Below are 9,804 nucleotides of genomic sequence, written 5' to 3'. Positions count from 1 at the left end.
GGGCCGAGGGCCAGTCTGCCTTATCTAAACAGCTTGTTGGGAAACCTGAACGGAGGATGCCTAAGCCTATTGTTGGCACTGCTGCACAAGGGAATATAAAAGTGATCCGTACGAAGTTGGTGAGTGTTTTTGCTACCAAATTCTCGCCAGACCTTGACGCTGAGACACTGTCCGAATATCTAACTGAACAACTCGGCCGTGATGTTAACTGTCACCGTATTGACACTGCGAGCAGCAGATATAGCTCGTTTAAAGTGTGTGCTGAGTGCAATGAAGTTGCGGAGATGTTTAACCCAGAACTCTGGCCTGAAGGCTCAGTTGTGAGGCGATACTATGAACCACGTAAAGCGGAGGTGATAGGGGCTAGCAGAGCTAGACCTTTTGCTGGTGCGAGGGTACTGAATGGGGCTACGGCTGAGCTGCTTAGCTAAACGTTATGCGGGTTGGATCATTTAACTGTCGCGGGCTGCGCCTGGGCAACAGCGCTGCTGATAGGATCCGACGTGTAGTGGTGGACAACTTGCTACAAAAATGTGACATTTTATGCTTGCAAGAAACTTTCTTACCTAAGCAGGACTTGGGAAAGTTGAACTCTCTTAATGACAATTTTCACGGGGCTGGTGAGTCCACTACGGACCTATCTCTGGGAATAGTGAGAGGAAGGATAGCAGGGGGCGTGGCTATCCTGTGGCACAAAAAGCTGGACGCTGTCATTAATGTCATCAGGCTTGAAGTTGACTGGTGTATTGCTGTACAGATCAAAATGAATAACAAGGAGTTTAGCATTCTCAATGTATACACCATATGAGTCACAGCATAATGAAGATGAATACCTGAACAGACTTGCTTTTATACATTCTTTTATTGTTGATAATCATTCCTCCAGTGTTTTATGTAGTGGGTGATATGAATGCTGACATATCAGACAAAAGGTCCTTGTTTGCTAAGCATATGCTACAGTTCTGTGATGATAACAATCTTATATTATCAAGCCAAATACTTCTGCCTACAGATAGCTATTCATATATAAGCGAGGCCTGGCATACAACTTCATGGCTTGACCATTGCATAAGCACTGCTAATGCCCATGACATTGTAAGATCAATTGAGATTGTGTATGAGGCATCAATGTCAGATCACATTCCTTTTATAATGTCACTAGATTGTGATAGTCTCCCTGAGATGTCTCAGGAGGCTAACATGCCTGTACCACTAAAGTGGACTGGTCCAAGCTCACAAATGAGGATAGGGCTATTGTACTATGGGAGAACTGATGTCCTATTAAGTGATGTATATCTACCCAAAGTTGCAACTCTGTGTTTTGATGTGGGTTGTAATGAAAGCTCTCACCGTGAAGACCTCTGTAACATGTATGATTGTATTGTGGGAGCTGTATGGGAGGCCAGTATACCGTGCTGTACCTCTAGGAAGAGACACAACGTCAAGCCAGGGTGGAATACACATGTGGCTGATCAATACGCTGAAGCCAAGAATGCTTTTGGGGCCTGGGTCCAGGCAGGAAGGCCCAGAGAGGGGCCTGTCCTGGATCTCAAAAAGCGTACACATGCTAGATATAAATATGCAGTTCGTTATGTCAACAAACACACAGAAACATTGAGAGCGGACTCGATGGCTGAAAAGCTCCTTCATAAATGATGTGACTGGCTTCTGGAAGGGAGGTGAGAGCTCTGAACAGGGCCAGTACGTCATTACCGTGTACCACAGAGGGAGTATCTGGAGCCGATCACATAGCTGAGGCGTGGAGGCAACATTACTCTACTACACTTAATTGTGTTAAAAGTGACCCCTACGAAGTTGGTAGTGTTGTGAAAAGTGACGCAGTGGGAATCACAGCTAAAGAGGTTTATCGAGCAATTGAACAGCTAGCTGATAACAAAGCATGCGGCTCTGACCGAATCACTGCAGAGCACCTTAAACTGGCAAGCCCGAAGGTTGCAGTTCTTCTTGCCATTTGTTTTACCGGCCTCATGACTCATGGTGTGTTGCCAGACTCCATGTTGACGGTTACCTTGGTGCCCTGTCGTTAAGGACAAGCGGGCAAGGTAGGGGAGCTTGGATAACTATAGACCAATTGCTCTGGCCAGTGTGTTATCCAAAGTCCTGGAAAGAATTTTGTTGGATAGACTATGTTCTTATTTATGTACCTCAGATAACCAGTTTGGCTTCAAGGCTAAGCATGGTACTGAGCTATGCATCTATGCTTTGAAGGAAATGGTAGAAACATATAGAAGACAGAATTCCACTGTTCTGATTGGTTTCATTGATGCCTCTAAGGCTTTTGACCGAGTTAACCATCATAAACTGTTTTTTAAAATTGAGACAAAGGGGTGTGCCCAACAGTATAATTAGGATCCTGGCTTATTGGTATGCCAACCAGAGCATGCGGATCAAATGGGGGAATGCAGTCTCGGCGCCATTTGGTGTTGGTAATGGAGTCCGCCAGGGGGGGCTCCTCTCACCGAGCCTTTTTAATATCTATATGAATGATCTATCAGATGATTTAAGTGTCTGTAAAACAGGGTGTGTGACTTGGTCATGTGATTGTAAACCATCTTATGTATGCCGATGATCTGGCAATTGTTTCTCCTAGCAGTGCTGGTTTTCAACAGTTGCTAAAATGTTTGTTCTGATTACGGAGTCAATTTGACGTTAAATACAATGCTAAGAAGAGCGCTGTAATGATCTGCAGAGCAACAGGGGATAAGAACCTTTGTTTTCCAACATTCTATCTGTCAGGACAGGTGCTGTCTGTTTGCTGTAACACGAAGTATCTGCTGTCTGTTTGCTGTAACACGAAGTATCTGCTGTCTGTTTGCTGTAACACGAAGTATCTGCTGTCTGTTTGCTGTAACACTAAGTATCTGCTGTCTGTTTGCTGTAACACTGAGTATCTGCTGTCTGTTTGCTGTAACACTGAGTATCTGCTGTCTGTTTGCTGTAACACTGAGTATCTGCTGTCTGTTTGCTGTAACACGAAGTATCTGCTGTCTGTTTGCTGTAACACGAAGTATCTGCTGTCTGTTTGCTGTAACACGAAGTATCTGCTGTCTGTTTGCTGTAACACGAAGTATCTGCTGTCTGTTTGCTGTAACACGAAGTATCTGCTGTCTGTTTGCTGTAACACTGAGTATCTGCTGTCTGTTTGCTGTAACACGAAGTATCTGCTGTCTGTTTGCTGTAACACGAAGTATCTGCTGTCTGTTTGCTGTAACACTGAGTATCTGCTGTCTGTTTGCTGTAACACTGAGTATCTGCTGTCTGTTTGCTGTAACACTGAGTATCTGCTGTCTGTTTGCTGTAACACTGAGTATCTGCTGTCTGTTTGCTGTAACACGAAGTATCTGCTGTCTGTTTGCTGTAACACTGAGTATCTGCTGTCTGTTTGCTGTAACACTGAGTATCTGCTGTCTGTTTGCTGTAACACTGAGTATCTGCTGTCTGTTTGCTGTAACACGAAGTATCTGCTGTCTGTTTGCTGTAACACGAAGTATCTGCTGTCTGTTTGCTGTAACACTGAGTATCTGCTGTCTGTTTGCTGTAACACGAAGTATCTGCTGTCTGTTTGCTGTAACACTGAAGTATCTGCTGTCTGTTTGCTGTAACACTGAGTATCTGCTGTCTGTTTGCTGTAACACTGAGTATCTGCTGTCTGTTTGCTGTAACACTAAGTATCTGGGACACATCATCACAGATGAAATGGCTGATGATGATGACATGTATAGACAGCGGCGTGTCTTATATATACAAGCCAACATGTTGGCTAGAAAATTCTCTTGGTGTTCAGATAAGGTTAAGGTGAACCTCTTTAGAGCGTATTGCACTCCTCTCTATACTGCCCCCTTGTGGGTCAAGTATAAGAAGGCGAGCCTCCGGAAGCTCCAGGTTGCATATAATGACTGTTTGCGTATACTGCTTAGAAACCAAGGTGGTGCAGTGCAAGTGAAATGTTCTGTAATGCACGAGTCAACACGTTCCATGCTCTTTTGAGAGGTCTGATGTACAAATTCATCTGTCGATTGAATGTTTCTCATAACTCTGTCATTATGCTGCTTTCAAATCCGTGTCTCAGTGCTGTACGATACCAGTCACCTCTGTGGAAACATTGGTATGGCTGCCTTTTTTAGTTTGTATTTGAGTGTTGTATGTTTTGTAATAATGGACCAAGAGTCTCTTTAAATAAAGATGATGATGATGATGATACTGATATACACCTGAACATCAGCAGGAGAGAACTCTTTAAAGTAGAGACACTACATACTGATATACACCTGAATATCAGCAGGAGAGGACTCTTTAAAGTAGAGACACTACATACTGATATACACCTGAACATCAGCAGGAGAGGACTCTTTAAAGTAGAGACACTACATACTGATATAAACATGAACATCAGCAGAAGAGGACTCTTTAAAGTAGAGACACTACATACTGATATACACCTGACATCAGCAGGAGAGGACTCTTTAAAGTAGAGACACTACATACTGATATACACCTGAACATCAGCAGGAGAGGACTCTTTAAAGTAGAGACACTACATACTGATATACACCTGAACATCAGCAGGAGAGGACTCTTTAAAGTAGAGACACTACATACTGATATGCACCTGAACATCAGCAGGAGAGGACTCTTTAAAGTAGAGACACTACATACTGATATACACCTGAACATCAGCAGGAGAGGACTCTTTAAAGTAGAGACCTACATACTGATATAAACATGAACATCAGCAGAAGAGGACTCTTTAAAGTAGAGACACTACATACTGATATACACCTGAACATCAGCAGGAGAGGACTCTTAAAGTAGAGACACTACATACTGATATGCACCTGAACATCCAACCCAGTCTCACGGCATTTCGTGTTCACCAACACAATTTTTAATCTATTGATTCGTGTTCACCATCACGATTTGCCCCTTTTTTTCGTGTTGCACAGCACGATTTTAAAAGCAATGTATTTCTACTGGTAATAGGCTTGTTTGAGACACATTGCGGCTCGCCTCGAAAGTAGACGAGAGTAGCCGATCGCAGCCGGGGGAGGTGTCAAAAAGCTTGTCTTAAGTCGGACAGCTCGGACTCGGAGTCGGTTTGACTGGCTGGGTTTGCAATGGCGGAAATTCCATTTTACCCACTGTAGACAAAGGTGATCTCCATTGCTTTATATAGGTTTGTTAATTCAGTCATGATGATGAACCACACCATGGGTTCCATAATTAGAAATGCTCCTCCCTCTTAATGTTTGCAAACTGATAGGTGGACAGGCTACAAATGATCAGTCCCTTCAGATCCGCACACATGAAGCTTCATGAGCATGAATTGAACAGACCTGCTGCCGTGTTAACTCTTTAGCTGCCACTTTAAGCTTTATGATGTGTACAACATGGATGTAATTTGATTTAATCTTGCCATTTTAAATGATGTATTCAATAAATAAGGTTAAACCAAATCATTACATTACAATAGATTTTATTTTAATGATTTGGTTTAACTTAAAGAGAAACTTTATTGTTATTGCACATATTACAGGCACTGAGACAACGAAATGCAGTTTAGCTTCTAACCAGGTGCAACAAGCAGCGAAGTGGAAAGTAATGTACACAATCTACAGAATAACATATAGAATGAATTGAATGATGAATAAACAGTGTGTATGAATACACTAGATATCAGCCTGAGAGCAGTATGAACAGTGTGTATGAATATGCTAAGATATATAAAGTATGAAAACGGTAAGCAGTATAGTATAAAATATATAGATATTAATTTCATGATGATAAACATTGTGGAACAATGATGAAAAATGGGAATGGATGTGGCGACGTAAAACTGACACAAAACAACAGCAAACTTTTGCCAGCCAATGGGAGAGCTTCATCAGCAGCACGTGGTAAAAACCACCAATGAGCGCTCAGCTCGAGATACCAGCGAGCCGTTTCCCATCAAGCATTTCGCTTCCGCAGCTCTTGGAGAGCAACTGCGCCAACTCGCCTCGCCTCGCTCTCAAGGCTGCGGGCGTCTTTGTCCCGCGAGATTTCAAAGTCTCATGTGGGCGAGCCTCCAGAGCAAGTCGGACAAGATGACTAACCATCATGCAACGCACAAGCAAGACGTTGATCGCAACTGCGCAGGTCTTGCTTGTCTCAAACAAGCCTAATGTGTTTCGTGCCTGCAGGCTGCAGCACGTCTTTTTCTCCGGTCGGGTCGTGGAAGACCGGAAGCTGTGTGGTTCATAAAAACATGTTCTTACTCAATATCAAGCCACAATTATTGCTTTTATTTTAAATCGTATAATTTCGGACTTTTGTTGTCGTCTGTGAGGAAAATAAATGGGGCTCAGAGCCTCAGGATACTGAAATCTGTATTTTTTAAATCTTTTTTTCCTTCTAATTTGTTATTCTTTTCAAAATAACACACTGTTCTTTACTCACCAATAACACACAATTATCCTTGCTTTTATTTATTGGTTTAATTCCATAATCTCGGGCTTTTTTGGCGTCCGTCAGGAACTGAATTTCAAAATAAATATAACCGGAAACAGACGTAGGCATTTCGAGCGATTACCCGAGATCCTCAGCTATGGTTTTAAGATCGCTGATTGGATGTGTTAGCCGCAATGCATGCTGGGATTTGGTGTTTATATTATATGAAATCCGGAAAACATTTTAAAAGTATAAAATAATACTTAATTCCGAGTGCTCTTGCTTTTCTCTTTGAAAGTCATCACATGACGGCATTGTAATACACGGTGCGGCTGCATTACATATTACAGATCTGCCGTAGTTCTTTATTTAGAGAGCCCTGATGAGAAGACCTTTGAAATCAAATACATAGTGTTGTTTTGTCCTTTGTTTATATTTATTATGATAATTGTTGAATGCAAACTTTGTAAACAAGGTAATAAAGTATGTACTGAAGTAGCTTTAAGTCAGTGTATTGATCAGGGCAGAGCCAGGTGAGCTAAAGTCACTCAATATGAAGGTAACTAGACAAAAACAGGAGGAACAGACGAGAAATAATTCTAGTGTTGTTTTTAATTCAAATTTATTTGTATTGAATGTTGTTATTAGTTGAATTCTCAGATTAAATCTCTGGTGACTTGAAATTAAAAGTAAGAAGTTAAACGTAGACAGGAGAAACAAACGTAAAATAAATCAACGTGTCAGAATTGTTATCATTATAAAACGTTTTTTTATTGATTGACAAAACTATACTTTAACAAGTAAACAATGGACTAAACATAAATATAGAAATGTACTATTAAGTAAATATGACAAATATAAGATACATAAAAAAATGGACTATTAACCAAACATGATAAATATAACATAAATATGAAAATGAACTATTCAATAAATATGAAAAATACAACAAAAAGATGAAAGTGGATACTATAAACTAAACATGACGATATAACATAAACCTGATAACTTGTAATGACTAAATGTTCCTCTTATTTAAGGGTACTAGAAGCAAAGGAATAGTTTATTTCTTTTAAAATTAAGGTTGTTTTTTTGCCCCTAGTGGCTAAAACTGCACATCACTGTGAGTCTCTTCTGGAACCTTTGTTGATGTCTAACCAGATCTAATAACTGTTAAGTGTTTAAATATATATCCTGACTGGCTGTGAGTATATGTTGTTGCTCACTCACTTTGAGCTTTAGACTTGAAATGTTTTAATGTCTTATTATTTGTTGTTGTTGTGAGTTTGTTTTTTAAAGTTTTTTAAGTTTTAAAGCCGATGTCAGGGCTGCCTTTGAGTCTCATGTTTTCCTTTTTAGTCATCGTTGACGTTTGGGCGGATACAAGAAAAGGAATTGATTAATCTTCTCCACCGTGGTGTTGTCCTCCTCTGCGTTGTGGGCATCGGCTCATTGGTTTGCTCAGGTGGATCCACCCTCACTTCCTGTTCCACCTCCAACTCCACCTGTACCTCCACCACGCTCCTCCTTCACCACGCAGAGTGCCTTTGGTGGTTTTTTCAGCTGTTTCTTCAGCAAGGCGGCAATCTCTGCATCCTTCTCCTCCACACAACGTTCCTTCTGTTGTTCCAGTTCCTGGTTTCTCTCATGCAAAGCAACAATCTCTGCATCCTTCTCCTCCACACAACGTTCCTTCTGTTGTTCCAGTTCCTGGTTTCTCTCATGCAAAGCAACTATCTCTGCATCCTTCTCCTCCACACAACGTTCCTTCTGTTGTTGGAGTTCATGGTTTCTCTCATGCAAAACGACTATCTCAAAATGTTTCACCTCAAGAAAACGCAACTTCTCTTGTTTGAGTTCCTGGTTTGTCTTTTGCAAGGCAGCCATCTCTGCATCCTTCTCCTCAACACAGGGTTCTTTCAGTTGTTTGAGATCCTGGTTTGTCTTTCTCAAGGCGGCCATCTCTGCTTTGTCCTTCTCGTGCATCTTGAGGAGCTTTCCATATTTCATGTTCAGTTCCTCATTCTTTCCGCGCAAGACTTTCTGCTCAATTTCCAGGGCATTCATTTTCACATCGTGCCTAACTTCTGGTTCCACTTTCACCTCCACATCCTCCTTCTTGTCCACCTTCACCTCCTCCACCACACAACGTTCCTTCTCTTGTTTCAGTGTTTGGTTTTCCTTCAGAAAAGTAGCTATCTCTGCATCTTTCTCCTCAACGCAACGCAAGTTTGTTGTTTGAGTTCCTGGTTTGTTGTTTGCAAGGCGGCCATATTTGCCTCCTCCTTAACACAACGCTCCTTCAGTTGTGTGATTTCCTGGTTTCTCTCACGCAGAGCAGCTATCTTTACAGCTTCCTCCTCAACACAACGCTCCTTCAGTTGTGTGATTTCCTGGTTCTCTCACGCAGAGCAGCTATCTTTACAGCTTCCTCCTCAACACAACGCTCCTTCAGTTGTGTGATTTCCTGGTTTCTCTCACGCAGAGCAGCTATCTTTACAGCTTCCTCCTCAACACAACGCTCCTTTAGTTGTTTGAGTTCTTGGTTAGTCTTTTGCAAGGCGGCCATCTTTGCATCTTTCTCCTCAACACAACGCTCCTTCTCTTGTTTCAGTGTTTTGTTTTCCTTCAACAAAGCAGCCATCTCTACACCTTGCTCCTCAACACAGGGTTCTTTCAGTTGTTTGAGTTCCTGGATTGCCTTTCTCAAGGCGGCCATCTTGGCTTCAACCTTCTTGTGTGACCTCTGGAGGTTTCCGTATTTCACGTTCAGGTCCTCATTGTTGAAGCGCAAGATGTTCTGCTCAATTACCTGGGCTTTCACGTTCACATTGTGCTTAAATAGCAACGCTGATTTCTCTGTATATGCGTTGAGCATCGCTTCCTTATTTTTAGCGCCTTCAATCTCAAGCTTATCCCTTAAAGTCCTCTCCTGCTCCAGCAACAACTTCATTTCCTGATTTTCTTTTTGCAGAATCTCGAGCTTGGCTGCCAGCTCATCTCTATTGTTCATCTCCATCTCTACTGCTGTGACAAAATGACCTGTTGTTTAGCAAACTAAATGTAATTGTTCGACTGAATTAACGTCACAAAAATCCCACAAAAGTTGAGTTCACTTGTGAAGATTATCTCGCTAAAAAAACTGTAAGTATCCCTAATCTCTTCAATGATCTGACACGAGCTGGACAAATTCCTTCTGCCTTCTGCCTAATTCTCTGATGCTCTGATAATGAATTCCCCGTCACAGCCAGGTCCTGCAAACTCTTAGAATATCAATGCAGAATTCAGAATTCTACATGAAGGCAACAGATGATGTCCTCATTCTGAAGGTTCCATTCCAAATAAGGAGTGAAGGAC

At 41.7% G+C, this 9,804-nt stretch overlaps 1 protein-coding gene across 1 annotated transcript; it reads right to left on the bottom strand.

The window, feature by feature from the left end:
• Nucleotides 1-7,908: 7,908 nt before the first annotated feature.
• LOC117444308 (trichohyalin-like) lies at nt 7,909-9,466 on the bottom strand. Its single transcript, XM_071202728.1, has 2 exons — nt 8,854-9,466; nt 7,909-8,732 (listed from the first exon to the last, which is right to left on the bottom strand). The coding sequence occupies exons 1-2, from the start codon at nt 9,464-9,466 to the stop codon at nt 7,909-7,911; spliced, it is 1,437 nt and encodes a 478-aa protein (XP_071058829.1).
• Between the last annotated feature and the right edge of the window lie 338 nt (nt 9,467-9,804).

The sequence above is a fragment of the Pseudochaenichthys georgianus genome, unplaced genomic scaffold, assembly GCF_902827115.2.
Source record: "Pseudochaenichthys georgianus unplaced genomic scaffold, fPseGeo1.2 scaffold_792_arrow_ctg1, whole genome shotgun sequence".
Lineage (NCBI taxonomy): Eukaryota > Metazoa > Chordata > Actinopteri > Perciformes > Channichthyidae > Pseudochaenichthys > Pseudochaenichthys georgianus.
This window is presented reverse-complemented; position numbering and strand designations above follow the sequence as displayed.

Bases quoted from the DNA above. Each gene is read 5' to 3' on its own strand.
- LOC117444308 (XM_071202728.1), bottom strand. From the start codon at position 9,466: ATGGAGATGAACAATAGAGATGAGCTGGCAGCCAAGCTCGAGATTCTG. The intron at 8,733-8,853 runs GTGAGAGAACCA...CGTTGTGTTAAG, and splicing joins TGTAAAGATAGCTGCTCTGC to GAGGAGGCAAATATGGCCGC.